We start from the raw sequence: 17,616 nt of genomic DNA on the forward strand, positions 1-17,616 counted from the left end.
GCAGATTGATTTTGTAGAGGTGGGTGATAGTGGCAGCAATAGCACTGAAACAGCTGCTTCTCAGAAGCATCATCCTGTTCCTTTCTAACCTGTTTCCACTGCAGGATTATTTTATAATACTTGTGCCACGTGATTCTCTGTGCAGTTCCTTTAAATCTGGCAGGAGCTACCAATTGCGGCCTCAAAGAAGACAATTTTCTTTTTGGCAGTTCCTAGTTTTATCTTCGTGCTACAGCTGGTAAGAGCCTTTTGCCTTTTTTTTTTTTTTTTTTACGTCAGCTTGCGTTTTGTGATTAAAAGGAGCTTGTGGTATGTTTCTCAAGTTGTGTGTGAGAGAGTGGGGGAAATGGGTTCCTGATGTTCTCTAATAGAACTGAAAAAAAGAGGTGTGGAAATAAAGGGGAAAAAAAGTTACTAGACACCCACCCATTCTGATATCTTGGAAAAAACAACAGTATGTGGGATTTTTCCATTATGTGTTCTTGTCTGTTGTTCAGCCCTTAAATCAATTACATTTTATTTAAAATGAAAACACAGTAAAAAAAATGTTTTGGGGCAGAAATTAAAGTTTGTGTTGTTTCTTGGCATTATAAAAGAACAAGTGTTCAAGCAGTCTGGAAGGCTGCCTGCCTGGAAGCAACAGCAATGGAGTAAAACCACCTTTTTTCATGAATGGCAATTAAAAAAAAATTATTATTATTATTATTGTGTGTGGTGGCAGAGTATATGTCTGATGTCATCCAAACAGATGCTCTGAGCATGGTTGTAGGCCCTGAGCTAATTTTCTGTTAAACAGTTCTTTTAGTGGAATTCAGCTTGGGTTTCACATTTCTGTAGTTTGGACCTGTACTTTCCCTCAATGTTTGGCAAAAACAGTCTAACTCTCTTCAGTGACGGTTGCTCAGCAAAATCGGTGTGCATAAATAAAGTGGGAAAAGTTAAATGTCAGTACTTAATTGAAAAACCAACCACCAAACCTTTGGGAAGAGATGAGAGTGCAAGAGGCCCGTGAGGCAGCACTGCTGTTCTGCCTCTCTCTTGACATCTAAAGTAGCAGAAAAACTATTCCTTGAGCATGGGAATCAATTTTATATTTAAATTTAATCTAACCAAGAGACAGATGATACTTCTTCTTCACCACAAACATGTAGGCGCAGTGGTGTGGTGAAGTGAGACCGTGTAGGAAGCTATTGACAGGATTTCATCCTGACTCAGCTAAAGGAGTTGCCTACAGAAAGCCGCTCCCAGTGGCACTGCCGGTACAAAAATCTGTTCTGATGGGATGATGCACAGCATTTTTTGCCTAGCCGACATATCAAGATGCATGGCTCTCCAAGTCCCTATTAGCTTATTAAATATTTAAAATAGTCTAAATGTTAAAAACCACAAGTAGGCAATGTTGACTGTTCCTGCACCTGAATATGCAAATTTATTTTTTCCCATTAAGTGATCATTACTAAATAAGATTAAAAGACACTAACTTGAAACGTTATTCAAAACTAATAAGGTACAATGGGTTAACTAACAAATTACCCTATAATTTATTTAGACTGAGTGGTGAGTCTAATTTTACTCAAGGCCAGTAAATAAAATGTCATACATTTAGACTGTGCTTTTTATTTCTGAAAGTTATGTGCATGTTGTAACTGTTAAGCTAAGTAGTGAAGAGGGAGGCTAGGTTCTGTATCCATATCTATATCTCAAGTGCTTTTTGTTAAGGGTAAATTTAACAAGTGTTCAGGGAAAGTTAATACAGGACAGATGAAAGAGTGTTACAGGCATGAATCTGATATGAAAACAGTTTTACCTGTGATTAGATTACATTTGTAATCAACGTCTATTCACGTGGAAATCTTCCAAAGTAAAATCAGACACTTAGTTGCTTTTCTTGTTGCTGTCTGTCTGGGTATATGTCTTTCTTCAGCAAAGAAATTACAGTAATTAGTAGCTCAAATTTCACAGCTACCCCAGTTTTCTTGACCAGGTTTTCTGGTGAGTATGTGGAGGAAAAAATAACATTTCCAAGAGGTTACCCTTTTTCTACTGTAAGTGTATAGCAAATTCTGGTAAGGAGATTCCAGCTTTTTTATTTTTTAAATGTTAAAATTTAAGGTATGGATTGTCTTTTAAGTACATTATTTTTGAGTGCCAAGCATGCCACTTAGCAGTCAAAGAAACTGAAGTGATACAGCACAAGGGCACATGCATTCTACAGTTCTAGTTTAGGAGCTGATTTCACTTAAATGTTGAACAGCCAGCCCAGTACAACAGTATTAGTCAGCCTGCTTCTTATGTTTGGTGGCAAGAATTTTTTATGTGATCTGTCTGTTATTATGTTTAGTATCTGGAAACTGCTTAAGTATATTATTTTATGCCTATATGGGGGGGGGGAGGCGGGGGAGGGAAGGAAACTAGATGAGGAAGTGTTCTTGTAGCATGAAAAGAAACAACCTAAATAAGACTAGGGATGGTTATGAAAGAGGATGCTGAATTCTTGCACGCCCTACAAACACCTACGTCATTTAATCTGTTTATAAATAGTCTCCATCCAAAGATCTGAGAGTACTTTACAATACTAGTCAGTTCTTGCAGGATCCTACTCGGGGAAGTGATGTCTTACCACAGCCGCATACAGTGGGTTTCAAAGGCTGAGGTTAATTGCCCAGTATCAGAGAGTGGCCAGTGGCAATGCCAAAAATAAATACAGTTAAGTCTGCTGCTCGGATGAAAATGTAACAAGAAGCAAGGAGCACAATGTCTATGCTGAAGGACATACTGTATAGAGCTACCTTTACAAGTGCCCATCAGACAGACCAGCATGGACAGTTTGAATTATATCACAGTAAACAAGTCCTTTGTTTTGTAGTTTTTCTTCAGACATTGTGACACAGCAGCTACAGTTCTGCAGGTGGTTGCTCAAGCCCACAATGCTGTCCTCCAACGCAGAGATGCCTGATCACAGATGCTGGCAGAAGGACTGAGCCTGTAGGGCAGCATCCTCTAAAGGAAAGGCAGTGATAAACCCACAGTAAATCACACTGGGATGTTTGTTTCCAGGAGATCTGTCTTCACTAACCTAATAATACTAGATGATGAAAGTAGCCTCGTTATGTGCAGTATTGTTTATGTAACAAATGACAGACCATTTATTTTGGCTGAAATACGTGCCCTCTCCTCGTAGTTAATAAGTTTAAATGCAAGCATGCTGTCTCAGCAAATCTCTCCCTAAAGTACTACTTTTGCATTTCTTACTAGTAAATGCTTTACAGCTTACACATCCATCTGCCCATTCTAAACATTGCCAATAAAATTAGGGCAATTAGAAGCAAAAGCTGGTATATTTTGTACACATCAACCAGCAGTGGTCATTTAATATTGTGTTATTGCAATATGTATGCTTGAAGCACGGATCAAGTAATCTTCACATCCACAGCTACGAACAAAGCTCTGTGACCTGAAAGGTGAGTCTGTGGAAGAGATTATGAAGCTACCACCAGAATGTATGCTTCCTGATCTCTTTTGTGTTCCTTCCTCATCATTTAACATGACTCTTACAGAAAGGCAGCGAGGTAGTACAAAGGACCCGGCTGTGCAACACATTCCCTTTTCATCAACTCAACAGAAGCTGCTTGTGTAAAGGTGAGCAGGGGATGATGCCAACCAGAAGCCATAAAGGAGCGAGGTAACGCCACATCTTGCAGCCTTTCATTGGTGTAACACTTACTGTAAAGGTCAGCTTTTAATACATTGATTGCTGGGCAAGTGCTGCACTGTAATACAGTACCTCCTGACACAAAATTTGCCTTTTGTATGTACTGTAGGATGGGCGATGAATATGCGTTATCACAGTCTGTTCTGTGACACAGCATACAAGGAGGCTCCAGCAGTTTACTTGAGCTGTCAACCTGAGGAGTATTATAGAAGAAACAGTTACAGTGAGTACGTGTGCGCCTGTCTTCCAAACGGAATGTTAAATGCAACTTAGATTATCCTGATCGCTGACTTAAGCAGTACTACTCAGTTAACATTCCTGTGACATCGGAGTAGTTATCTTTGAAGGTGTGCTTATCTGGAGAAATGTGTACTTACTCACTTGAGTAACTAGAATGAAGTAAGGAGCAGAACAAGGGACAATTACTGTAAAAGCTGTAAGAGAGATTTCCCTTCATGGTTATATCAGATAAATACATTTAAAGATGACATATATTCCACTATAGAACAGCCCTAATGATACATTTTGGTATCTGTTGGAAGAGTGATAGAACACTATAGAACTGGACAACAGTGTTTCCCACACCTTTTAATTTTTTTCTTTTCAGATCCTTTCTAATTGGTGAAGAAAATGATCACAAAGTTCCCATATACATAAAACATGAAAGTCTATTAAAGTATCTATCTATTGAAGCTTTTCATTATTACTATTTTTTTTTTTCCTGGGAACATAGATAGTAGTGGAATATTCAAAAGGATCTGACTCTACAAGTAGAACATACTTTAAATGTGGGGACTTAAAACTGGGCTTCCTATGAGTTGCATCCTTTAATTTCTGAGCTCTCTAATGATACGGCATATTTATCATGCCGCCTAGAGAAGTTTCCATAATGAACTAATTAAGTTTCAGATACACAGGCAGTAACTTTACCAAACTGAGAGTTTAATAAAGTAAGTCTACACAAAATTAAAATACTGCCATAGCTAATTTAATTGTTCCACTATACTGCATAATTGAAATAGCATTTGTGAACTGATTTAAAGTTTCACTGCATTTGAATTAGATAATAAAGAAATCCAACATGCAGGTATATGCATGCTGAAGCCAAGTCTGCTGAAAGCTTTCATCTGGCTTTAATTTGCTGTTCTTCCCATAACAGTCTCTAAATACCATGCAGTTTTGGGAGCATCAGTCAGTGTGAGCATCATGCCAAGAGACCCCAGTGTCCTGGCAAACTGTTGGACCAGGAGTTTATCATGACATTGGTGCTGAGCTCCAGAGGGATGTAAGTCACCATATTAAACTGTTTTTGCTTATACAAGAGAATTGCTAGACAAGCACCACTTTGGGGAAAAAAAAAAAAGTAATCAACTGATTTGAAAACTGCTTAGAACAGCGAAAGAGTCTGAATTGTGTACTATACTCCTTGACAGCATTCCCATGCGGATGGGAAATCCAAGAGGAACAGCAGGACATGCACTGCAGTCCTATGGGCCTGCAGTGTCTATCTTATTCCCTGCCCCTCGTGTGTTTTGCACACGTTCTGCATGAACTGTGGCTAGAGCAATTGTCAGCAACGTGGAAAACAAAATTACAGTGTGTTACTTTCTTGTCCAGCACATGAATAAAATGCCTGTATACCAGGCTTTAGATGTTTTTAATTATCTCCTAATAACTGAACTAATAGTTTTTTGGCAAGCATTGTCAGAATATATGTATATGAGGGTGTAAAAGCATTTGTTGTGACATCTATATTTGGAGGACAGTATTTTATAGTGCTAACAGCATCTCAGCTTGAAGCCAAAAATCTTTGCTCACTTTGGTACTGGTAGTCCCATCTAACAAGGAGAATATCTCTTTCTTACCTGTAGAATGTCATGCTGCAGCTCAAATAAAGGCACTTTAAGAAGGGAGAGAAGAACGGTGTACGTAAGAGAAAACTGAGAGACAGCAAAATGAAAGGGGAAAAATGTTAACAGTCTAGCAGGCTTGGTCAGACCACGGTGAGTAGAACTGTCAGTCTTCAGCCATCTCTGGGACAGGCATAAACAGAACAAAAATCTAAGGTTGGCCAGCTCTGGTGTACAGCAGTTCGGTCCTAACTCTGCTCACAGCATCACAGTTACCACGACATACAGACTACTTTCTTTTGCATCTAGATAGATTGAAATGCCACCCAGATCACAAAAGAGAAGTGTACCAGTGACTAATAATAGCACGATATAAACATGATCTCTCCAAAATATTTGATAGCTACGTTGGAATACGTTATGTCACAACATACCTACAAAGCACAGAAAGCAGTATTGCTGACAGAGTACCCTCTCATGGTCCCAGGGGAAGCCCACCCCTTCCTCTGGGTTTCTCCTAGTGCCGGTGGTGGACACTAAGACACTTTTTCCTCACCTGTTGAGCTCTGTGGAGGTTTGGTGACAAACTCCCTGTCTCCCAGCCTCTGTTGCTTTAGTGTCCCCTTCTTCTCATACAAGGCTTATCTCCTCTCTGCCAAGGGTCTGTGGCAGCTTCAGGCATGTCCAGGCTGCTGAACGTCACCTCCAGCTCTATTCTAATAACTAGATTATACCTAGTTATTTAAATGAATGTAACTTTTAAATCGGCTTACAAATATGGGTATAATATAAAATGATGCATATATGGAATAAGTCCCATAAGATGGTATTTTTGTTAGCTTCTGAATTATAACAGGATCTACATTGCTGAGAACCTTGCTTTTTAGGGAAATACTCATGCCATCTGCTGGGAAGTTATGGAATTCTGCAAGTAATTTTTCACTAGCATTTTTTCCTTTTTTTTTTTGTGTTAAATTCTTGCACTTTTTTTTGGTAAAGATCTTTGGGTAAATGTAGTATAGCTCAAAGGCACTTACGTCAGGAGGTCTGGCAACTGATCGCACCTTTTTGTATGCTAAGAAGGTATGAAACAATTTACTGGCATAATTTGGTACTGTTTATGTGAGCTTAACTCTTTCAAGGCATACACCATCTCAGTTTAACTTAGTTTTCACTTGGATGTGCAAAATTGGTAAATGTTTTCTGAAATGGCAAAGTTAACATAGTTGCACTCCAGTTCTCTAACCTGTAGCATGAGAATAACAAGCAGCTGCTGTGGCATTTCTGGTGGACATTCTGGGTGTTGGAGTAACATGAGTACCACATAAACATATCCAATGAAACCACTATTTACAGAACTAGTGCTAGGATCAGAATGAGTATGGTCTTTTACCAAAAAGATGTTGAATAAACAGAGGCAGCAGAGCTTGGTAGGCTGTAGAAAAAATAGTCTTCTGTCAAACAGTTATTATAAGACATACGTGAGATGAATCTAAATCATAATCAATTTTAATTTAAATATTTTGTTAGCATTTCCTTCTCTTTATAGCTTTTTGAAGTTTTGTTGATTTGTTTTGAGTAAATATGTACAGTTTTTTTGTTGTTGTTAGTGTTGTGTAATGTGAATGACAGTCAGACTCAGCTGCAGCATTTCACGAGTTCATTTCAAAGTTTATATAGCCAGCTTCGATTTTTCAGCACCCTCTAGAGTAAGCAGGAAGCTTTGACAGCCTTTGCCTCCATCTCAGGCAGCTGAGGAACTCTGTTTTTCTTTTTCCCTTTGTGTTGGACTTCCCGATAGTCTAACCATTTAAAAAATAATTATGAAAGTATTGGAAAGAACAAAATTGAAATGTTTTATATTATTAAATAAATGATATTATTATTAAAACAGTTTAAAAATGTTTTCATGTGGAAATTGTACTTCGGGAAAAAAAGCCAACCAAACAAAACTTTTCACCCAGCACCAAGTGATAATGTTCATATCAAAGTGTAACTTCACAGGGCTGTGGCTGAGATTTTATCTTCTGTAACTGCAGAAGTACCAAAAAGAAGTGCTCCAACACCAAGCAGCTGTGTGCTCACCACTCTTGCAAGAAGTAAGAAGTTCAAGTCCCTGCCAGCTGGACCATCATCATTACATGGGGATATGTCAGTTCCTGCAGCATCCACCACAGTGATGCCTACTGACCCTCTTTCTTCCCTTTACAATTTATCTTTTTGTACTAGTGTTTTTCCTCTAGGATCCTTGAGCTGCTCCTTAATATCAATAATCTCACTTCTGTCTGTAATTTTACATTTATTATTTTCCACAAGTACACTCTATACACTTTCTGAGAGCTCTTACTGAAAATTTGGAAATTTCAAATTCAGAGCCAAATATATGCAGCTGGTCTGTCTCAAAACCAGTCCTGTGTTCCATGGGAGGAGCATACCATGCGCTGAGTGAGAGCCCACCGCCGCCTTCCAGCAATTTCCAGCCTTCGCTTGGCCTCTGTGCTTCCACAGAGCCCCGTGCCACTGACTCCCTCGCTGAGCTTGAGCAGGTTCTGTTGTGCCGCTGCTGCTGAAAGGAAACACCACCTCAGCAGGTCTGTTTGCTTCCAGAAATGTGTAATTGAGGCGCTGTCCCTGATGCTGGTGGCAAAACATGCTAGGATTTGGCTGTAGCAAGGATGCAATAAACAGCAATGCATCAATAACTCCTGTCAGGAAGCTAAGGATTGTGGAAGTTGCTGTCTTCTCATTCTAAGATTTTAATTTTGGTTTCCAAACAGTGGTGTTAAACTGCAGAGGAAAGGACAAGCATTTCCCTATCAGTTTACATTGGTAATTCATTATTCATGATGCAGAACTAGAGAGCTTAGCTGAAGGTCTTTGGGAGAGGTCTTCAGCAACACATCTACACATCTAGAAGCTGGATAGTTAAGATGCTTTCAAGTCTTTCCAAGTAAAATATAACTTGCTTTAAAAAAAAGGAAAAAAAGAAAAAAAGTTTGGCTTTTTTTTTTTTTTAATATTACTTTGTTTCAAAGAACATTGTAAAGAGAAATTGAACATGGGTTTGAGGTCTGGAAGTTACACTTGATGCAGAGGGTTTTATTATTATCATCACTAATGTTGTAATATGTTTGCTGCTGCAACCAAAAACTTTGTTAAACAGGTTGGTGATGGAGGAAGACTAGTTCCAGTGCCCAGTCTCAGTGAAGCTGATAAATACCAGCCTCTGAGCCTTGTGATTAAGAAAAGAAAGTGTTTGCTTTCAAAAAAATCTAAATTTGCATCAACACCTTTCACATTAAAAGACATTCTTCAAGGGGAGAAAGAAATTTCTGCAGGTAAGTTTTCTATCTTTCTTGAAAGCAGAATAATGCATGCTTTCCCATAAATACAGACCAGTAGTTATGGCTTAGTCTGTACTGGTAGTATGATGATTCTTTAGTATATTTGTAATATAATGTATCTTGCTTCGTCATAGAATAAATATTTAGGAAAAAAGTATAAGTTAGACTGGTAAAACAAACAAACAAACAAACAAAAACTTCTGGAAGAAGTATAAAAAAGTCAGTTATATTTTAAAACCTTGATAGGAACTAATACACAGCAGATTTAGTTAAGCTTTGTGTTTGTTTCCAAATCATAAGTTCCTGAAAGATGTATTGATGCATATTTATTTATGCATGTATGATTAATTGCTACTTAATATTTGTTTTTATTTTGCACCTTTCTCTATATTCTCACTTTTAAATATGTAGCAATGAACTCAGTTTGGTATCTGTTTCATGCTTGTGATCTCATGTTTTGAACTAAGCTCTGCATAGGCAGAAACATTTGACAGCAGATATCTGACTGAAGTAATAGGATTTCTGTAAGTTTTTTCCATGTTTGTAATCTTTTTCACATATCTAAAGAGCTAACACTATTTAAATTGCTTTTGCTATGCAATGTCAGAAAGTTTTGAGAAGATCCTATGACAATTAACAGGTGCAAAATTGAACTATATTTTCTTGTACCTTCCTTTGAAAAGTCTGTGCAATTTATAACAGCAGATGTTTTCTCAAAACAGTTTCATCGCTTTATTTTTTTTAAATACATTTAAAAAAAGGTATTAATTACACAACAAATGCATTAACTACAAACTCTAAGACAAACCAGTATGTGCACAGGAAGACAGAAATGCAACCTGACTCCACAGAGAGGTGATTTCAGGATGAAAGCAATATGAAACAAAATTGGAATCCTACCAATCCTACTAGTCTTGCATTCAGGACAAGTCAGCTGAAAAAGTTGAAAAATCTCATATAAGAAGTCAGAGGAAAAGTCTGAGTCAAAATCTCATTAAAAAATCTCACAAAACCTTTAGTCTTTTCTGTAAAGGTTAGATGTCATGTGCAGAAGGTTTTGTCCTTTAGTGTAAGCAAACGACATTTCTAATTGAATTTCCTTTTTTTTTTTTTTGTGACAAATATAAACATTTGCGATCTTTTTAATGTTATGAAAAAACATGAACTTTTTTTGTTGTTGTTAAAAATAAAGACAAATAGGATTAATACTGGATGACTTTCTAGTGTCACTTTATCCTAAAAGCTTCAAAGAATAAGACAAAAATTAATAAAACCTGGATTCTTCAATGTAGTTGGATGCCTAATTCCCTGATCTACTTGCTCTGTTCATATTAATTTTGCAACCAATGTGTTCTAATCTTTTTCTGTTAGTGTAATGGTATTTAAAGTTATAAAGAAAATGTTGTATTATAATGTATTATATAAGAAAATGTTATATTATAAAAAAAAATGCTTTGGAACTCACCCTTCTATTGTACAATAGAGCAAGATCTTTTTTGAGTAAGTCAGAATTAATCTGTTTTCCTTCAGATTAAATTGACACTCTCTAGAATGACTAGGGACACACTGAAAGTGTGGCAAGACATTCTGATTGTGACCTATCAGGGAAAAAGGCAAAGTTAATGTTACTGGCAGACCTGCACTTTATACATGTATTGCAAAAATGAAAAACAATGTAAGGTTCATTTGTACTACATCCAGGAAATTTCAGAATTTCCTAACATTATTTTACAAGGGAAATATGTAAATGCAACTTTAAAAAACATTTAATTCTTCAAAAAATAAGAAAAAAGGAAAAATTACCTGTATATTCTATACACAGGTAATGTATATATATATTACTGTACAGTAAGTCTTCACAATGAATTGCTATGTACCAGAGCTGCACTGAAGTTATTAGTAAATGGACATGATGCTTATCAGCCATGTTGGCTTTCTCTTTATTCCTCGTTTTCATATTCTGTGCAGTCTTCACTAAATCATTTTGTTTGTGTTTCAGAGTAATGTGTTTCATTAAACCCAGAACACACTGCGTATCTGTTTGTTCTATATCTCCTGATATAGGAGAATAGCACTAAGCACAGAAATGAAGAAATATTCCTAATCACCATTTCATTCTTAAGGTATATCCCATGCGGGACTACGGGCAAAACTCTGCCAGTGAGAGGCGCAGAGATCCCTCAGACCCCACACACTCTCTTTCCATTAATCATCAGTAGTAGCACTGATAAATAAGCACATAATGGAGCTGTGAATTTTATATCAAAATGGTTAAGTACAGTAGGAACAGTGCACTTTATTCTCTTCTTTACATTTATTCTGTACAAATTTAAAATAATTAAAGTGTCCTGTTACAAGCATATGACGTTATGTAAAAGTACTGTGTTCAGATCTTCATCACACAATGGTTATCTTCTTTTACTCAGGTGTCTCATCTTACCAGTTGCTCAATTATGAAGACAAATCGGATGTTACGCTCAATGGTAGAAGAGGAAATCAGATAATGAACGATGTTGGTTTTGATGTTGCTGGATCAGATTCTGTTGCCTTTAAAGCTTCATTTGGCATAGTGACCAAACATGAGGTTGAAGTACCGACATTACTTAAAGAACTCACTACAAGGTTATATTATATATATATATTTTTTTTCTAGTTCCATAGTTATATTTCATACAGTTAGGTTGAATCTCTGAACAAAATCTATTAATACAAAAAAGGGTTAGGTTTTGGTTATTTTTAGGCAATAAATAGCAGTCACCATCAGATATTTTCCAGGTTTCTCATATGACTAACAAGTCTCAGATTAAATCACTGCAATTAGACACATGACCTCCAGTATAACAGAGGCTATAGAATTTATCTGAATTAATTCTGTTTTGAATTACAGTGCATCTTCCAAGAAAAAAAGAAAAAAATCTAGAGAGGACGAGTCCATCAAAGATCCTATGTATTAAATTTCCTACTATTGCAAATTTGAAATTTACTTCAAATAACATTAGGAAGAAGAGATCTTAATCTGCTGATAAAAACAAACAAATAAAAAAAATAATTCAATGTTATATGACTAAGAGCCAGTGCCTGTAGAGATTCTCCTAGAAACACACTTGATGATCATTTCATGTTCGTACTTCATATAGTATTTTGCAGTTATAGTTCACACATATCAGCTAGTTTTTAATCCATTCAGTGTATGCCAGCTTCTATAGTTATCATTTTAGATTTCTAACCAAAACTTTCCACAATTATAAGCTTTATGGAAGCCCAAAGGTAGAGCATTAAAGCTATTACTTATAAAATTCATAACTGTATTACTAATATACAAGATATATATAATATACAAGTTATTGATTATACAAGATTTATGCAATTATGCAAATTGCTAATAATCTCTGAATGTCCTCCTTGTCTCCCTCTTGATTTTAGAAAAATAAACTTTGATCACTGTCTAGTACATCAATCAAGAAAAAGTAGGATGGAGATTTTGTGCGTGGTCATGGAAAGTATTAGGACTACAAGGCAGTGCTCATTAACTGTCCATACTGGAATGCGTGGAGAAACAATGAGGGTAAATATGTTTGAGGATAAATAAAGTTCTGTAACTCAAATGAACAGGCAAACAATAAGCTCATTTTTATAGATTTTATGGCTGGATTTAATTGCATTTTTACAGAAGTAAGCTCAGAAAAATTCTAAAGTGAATCGATGCACTGATGAATAAAGTGAATTTATTGCACTGATGTAAAACTGAATGAGAACTTCTTTATTCGTATTGTTTATGTGAGTGAGCTAGGGAAAATGCATAAAAGAATGGCTAGACAATGAGCCGTTTCTTTGGGTTTTTCTTTTGCGGAAATTTCTTCTTTTCAGTTTGAAACTCTGATAATCATATAACATATCTTTTATTACTATATACATCTTCTATAACTCATTACAACTTCAGGTTGTTATTGTTTCAAGGATTGGCATCTTACTCCCTGTCCCATTTCTCTCTCTCTCTCTCTCTCTCTCTCTCTGTCATCAATATGTTTGAATAATTGAAACGTCGAATCTTCTGAGTTTTGCCCATTGCTAGCTTTTATAACATTCACATAATTTTTGGTGACTGATGCAAGTTAAATTACTGTCTCTGTATAAATGCAACACTGATAGTATAAAATTCTTTATTGATGAAATTTGCTCTTCAGTTTCAGAGCTTCCTCCTGGTATTATAGTTCTCAATATATACAATTAAGATGCTGTTTTGTTTATTTTTTTATTTTTATTTTTTTCTCTTGATGATTTTCTAAATTATAGTTTCACATTATTGAAGACCAAAATTATAAAGGACGGGACAAAGCCATTGTTTTTCCTGCACATACAACAATTGCTTTTAGTGTATTTGAGCTTTATATTCATTTGGATGGTAATTTTGGTAAGTCATGTGCATTATTGTCATTACTGTCATTTTTTGAAGTGGTTTGAGTTTTTTCAACAGTTTTCTTGCTCTTCATTTACATAAGCCTCAATCCTATAAAATGGGTATGCCTTAATTTTAGGAACATAAGTAGTCTGAATTTCTGAGGAAAATGATTATTACTGAAAAGATAAACAAAGCAGATAGTGGAAAATACTTTGCCATGGAAATATTTTTAAAACTTAAGTATTAACTGCCTTTTTTTTTTTTTTTTTACATCCCACATGTTCCATTTGCAAGGAACAAAAAATCATTTATTTATCTTTCGAGACTTTTACGACCATCTGAACACTTGCATAACATGGGAAAGTAAAAAGACCTAAGTAAAGAAGAAAGTGTGCAGAACTTTTAAGCAAAGCTAAGAATTTTTGTTGTTGTGGCTGTAATTTCAGTTTGATATATCATTACATGTATGGCTATCTGAAGATATTTACAAAGAAATAATCAGAATTACTGAAAACAAACATGGAAAGCATTATGCAGCTCCTGTAAGTTTGTCTCCTTTTGGAGAAAGGATAGAGTTTATGTGTTTACATTATTTACACTAACTACATTTACATGTGTAGCCTGTAATGTTATTGGTGTTGTTTGCAATAAAGCAGAAATTCAATTTTAGGATTTGATATAGAACTTGGTAAAACCAAATAATGTTATATTGTGTTTCAACCACCAAATTTACACGTACTTAAATACAGGGACCTCTGTGAGAGTCACTAAATTGTTTCAGGAACTGCTCGACTCTGATTATCATTGTGGCCTTTTTAAAATAGCAAGACAAAAGATTAGGGAAGTGTTCTGTACCTCTGCAGATCTCTACAGCAGTACCAGTTTTAGAAGTTGCAAATAGCTCTGTATTCTTTGGCATATGCAGTATTCAAATTCTATGACAGAAACTCTGTGTTTTAAAGCACCTTTTTACTGAGCAGTGAAAGAACTTTACTGTAAAAACTTTAAATACACTCCCAATCAGGCTTAATTACTGGATTAAAAGTAGAAGAGAGAATACAGTACAGTAGTTCTTTATATTCAGTTCCATAAAGCTCAACATTAACTTCAAATTCTGAAGTGCTCGGATTTTATTTTACGTGTATGTAGTGGTAGGTACATGCACAAGAATAATGTTTTAGCTAAGTCATTGAAATCATCAATGAAGCTGATATCTGTCTAACTAAATTAAAAATAATTATCAATTGAAATCCTGCTTCTTCAGTTCCTTGTAATTGATTATCCATATATTTTGCTTTCAAGTTTTTCTTTCAAGTTATGGATAGAAACTAAGATGATACTTATTTTTATTTCAAAAATATAACTTTTGGCAGTTGAATCTCCATTGGAAGAGAGGACTATAGATCTCGCACCGTTGCTTATAAGTTCTTATTTTTAGTTTCAAATGAGTCTACAGAGATTATGGAGATACTTCTCCTTAGAAGTGGGAGCTCTGTCAATATGTTTTAAGGAATTAACCCTTAACGTGGGCAGGAATTGCATAAAAAAAAAACTATAAACAAACTGATTATGTATGTTCGAAGCCATGAACGTTTAAAAAATCCTACTGAACGTGTCATTTGATTCTATGTGTTATTGCTGCGTGCAGACTTGGATTAGACAGTGGTACTAGCCTTCACAATTTTTAGCAAAGCTGAATTTAATCACTGCTAGCTTCATCAACTTATTATAGATTAGAAAAGCAAACTAAATTCTGTTGAGCAGCTCTTGCTTTTATGTTGCATTCTTCTAAAAGCTTATGTTTCATTTTTACAGAACTGTGTGTGACTCCAATTTCAAAAGGAGGATTTGAAAAAGAGAAATCCAGATCATCTTCAATGAACAAATTAAGGATGTTAAAGAGTAATCTCTTCCATCGAAGTATGGCTTTTGATATTTATACACAAATGTTTTAGTTAATGCATGAAGAGTAGATATTTGTTTCTTTAGTTTGTGTGCAAGATGAACATTTAAATGAGAAAATTTCAGTGTAAAATGTGCTTCAATTTCTTATGTACTGATTGTCAAGTTATGGCAATCTTTTTCACAATAACAAATTTATGGTGTTACTGTTCATTAAAACTAAAAATCTTAAAATATATTAGTCCATGGCTGATGATAAAGTGGTATTGAGTAATTATACAAATAATCAGTTAATATTAAGCTTATTTCATATGTTTGCAATTTACATAGCGCATTATGCAATATAAGTTATAATCTATAAATAGTATTTCAGGGCATACTTTTTATGACTAAGTTTAAGTATCAAACAATATTAATTTAAATATTAGAATGTACTCTTTAGGCTGTATCTTCACGTAGCAGGGATATGGGCATGATAGCATCATAGTTCTCTTTCTCATTCTGATACAAATACAACATCCAACAATGCTAAGTGTCACTTTATGTAGCTATGTCTTCTTTGGGATATCTCTGCCTCTGTAGTACTCAAATCTGGGGATTTGTTCTAGTGAATGTAGAACAATATTCTATTTTTTTTTTTTTAAGATTTCTTTGTCTAAGTGTTGTGGAAAGCTGCAAAGCTGAAAGTGAAGATAAACCTTAAGACTCAAAGACATCCTTCTAAAGGCTGCTCTGTCCATGTGTCCTTGCTCCACTGTATCCCATTCTTGATCAAAGGACATTTATGGACCAGGCCTTCAGTTCTGCTCCAATATTACGCTAAGGGAACAAATCTTCTGTGGGTATGCTATGTATTGCTAGTTTTGGCTGTTTAAAAGTTGGTCATCCAATCTAAACTAATTAGTCCATGAAGAAAGAGGAGAAAAGCAGGTCGGTCTGAGAGTGACTTCTCCCTGGGGTGTTTGGATGCTCAGAAGTCTTCTAGGAGGGCAGCATAGAGTCCTCCAAATTTTCTAAATCTTTTAAGCAATGGTGTTTTTTTTTTCTTTAAATAAACAGAATTAACAATTTTTATAAAACAAAATTAGAAAAAGTAAAATAAAAATGTTTAAACAGGAAAGTACACAGCTGTGATTTGGCGATTTGTGATTTATTAGGTGCATTTCTAAAAAAAAAAAATTACTGTTATACAGGTCATATATAAAAATAATTCCAGCTTCTGCCAATGTCTTTTGTGAAAATAAAGGAAAATTTTCATCATGCAGGGCTTTTGATGAGAAGCCATCTATGGTGTGACACGTTTAGAATGGTTTCATGAATCAGTTGTCATTTCCATCAGTAGATTTACAGATTGTTTTGTGAGCAGTTCATAATGTAATGATAAACGATTGCTCTTTTTTGTGTGCCTTCTTTTTCAGATAAAAGAGTAGTGGATACCATCGTTAACTCTGATGTTTACTTGGAGGACCTTTTTACAGACTATTATGAAAAAGCTGCAAGCCTGACCGATCTCTCTACAAGCTATCTCAGAGAAGGGGCTCATATCCGGATTAATTTACTTCATAATAACATCCCGAAAGGTCCCTGCGTCCTCTGTGGAATGGGAAGTTCTAAAAGGGAGACAGTCTATGGATGCCTAGAGTGTTCTTTTAATGGACAAAAGTATGTACGACTGCATGCTGTGCCCTGTTTCGACCTCTGGCATAAGAGGGTGAAGTAACTGATGTAGGTAAGTGCCTATTGCAGACATGGGCATAAAGAACTGTGCCACAAACTTTTCAGAATTAGTAAATGTGACTCATTTTATTTAAGTGCAAAATAGTGAAGGTGCAAAACTTTTTATAACACTATTATTTTCAACATTATTTGCTTCACAATGACCTTAATTACTTGAAAATGTCCTAATGCATTCCCTGACATTTTGCTTTTCTTTTTTCTAGTACCTTCTCATTGTATTATCATAATTAAAAATGTGCTTTTAAACTGTATTTTCATAATGTCAAAATATATGCTAGAACCTACCTATAAATAAGTTGTTTACATAAATTTGTTGTTAAACCCCAAAATGTTGCCTTTATCTACACTGGCATAGAATGGTAAAATGAGAATATTTGTTAATAATTTAGTGTTCTCATGAATGTTTCATTAAGTATCAGATTAAAAAACATGCTAAAGCTTAGCTCCATCTAATGTTTCATTCACAAAAGGGAACTAAAACTGGGGATGGGAGTTTCATATTAGAGTGTCTTTACTACTAAGTACCAGCCAGTCTACCTTTTTTGAGTTTTTTTTTTAGGTCATAGCTACTCATGACTTTCATACCATTTATGTGTTCAGAAAAAAAGTGTTTAGCAGGAAATGTTTATGAAAGTTACAAAGATAACAGAACTAAATCCTTCCAACTAGACT

General features: G+C 35.3%; 1 protein-coding gene across 5 annotated transcripts; it reads left to right on the forward strand.

Moving 5' to 3' along the window:
* Positions 1-17: 17 nt before the first annotated feature.
* On the forward strand, positions 18-17,386 carry PJVK (pejvakin). 5 transcript variants are annotated; one of them, XR_014585819.1, is made up of 7 exons: positions 18-8,900; positions 11,333-11,528; positions 12,330-12,471; positions 13,200-13,317; positions 15,121-15,225; positions 15,853-16,049; positions 16,626-16,762. XR_014585819.1 is itself a non-coding variant. In XM_083841074.1 (7 exons), exons 3-7 carry the CDS (start codon positions 11,410-11,412, stop codon positions 16,925-16,927), a joined length of 786 nt encoding a protein of 261 aa, XP_083697200.1. In that variant the 5' UTR covers positions 7,604-7,661; positions 8,726-8,900; positions 11,333-11,409; the 3' UTR covers positions 16,928-17,386. The 5 variants fall into 5 exon arrangements, 4 of the variants coding, with proteins under 4 accessions (XP_083697197.1, XP_083697199.1, XP_083697200.1 ...); XM_083841074.1 differs by lacking the exon at positions 15,853-16,049 and having other exon boundaries at positions 7,604-7,661; positions 8,726-8,900; positions 16,626-17,386; XM_083841071.1 differs by lacking the exon at positions 15,853-16,049 and having other exon boundaries at positions 16,626-17,386.
* The last annotated feature ends 230 nt before the right edge of the window (positions 17,387-17,616 follow it).

This window comes from Anser anser (assembly GCF_964211835.1).
Source record: "Anser anser genome assembly, chromosome: 6".
NCBI classification, from domain to species: Eukaryota; Metazoa; Chordata; class Aves; order Anseriformes; family Anatidae; genus Anser; species Anser anser.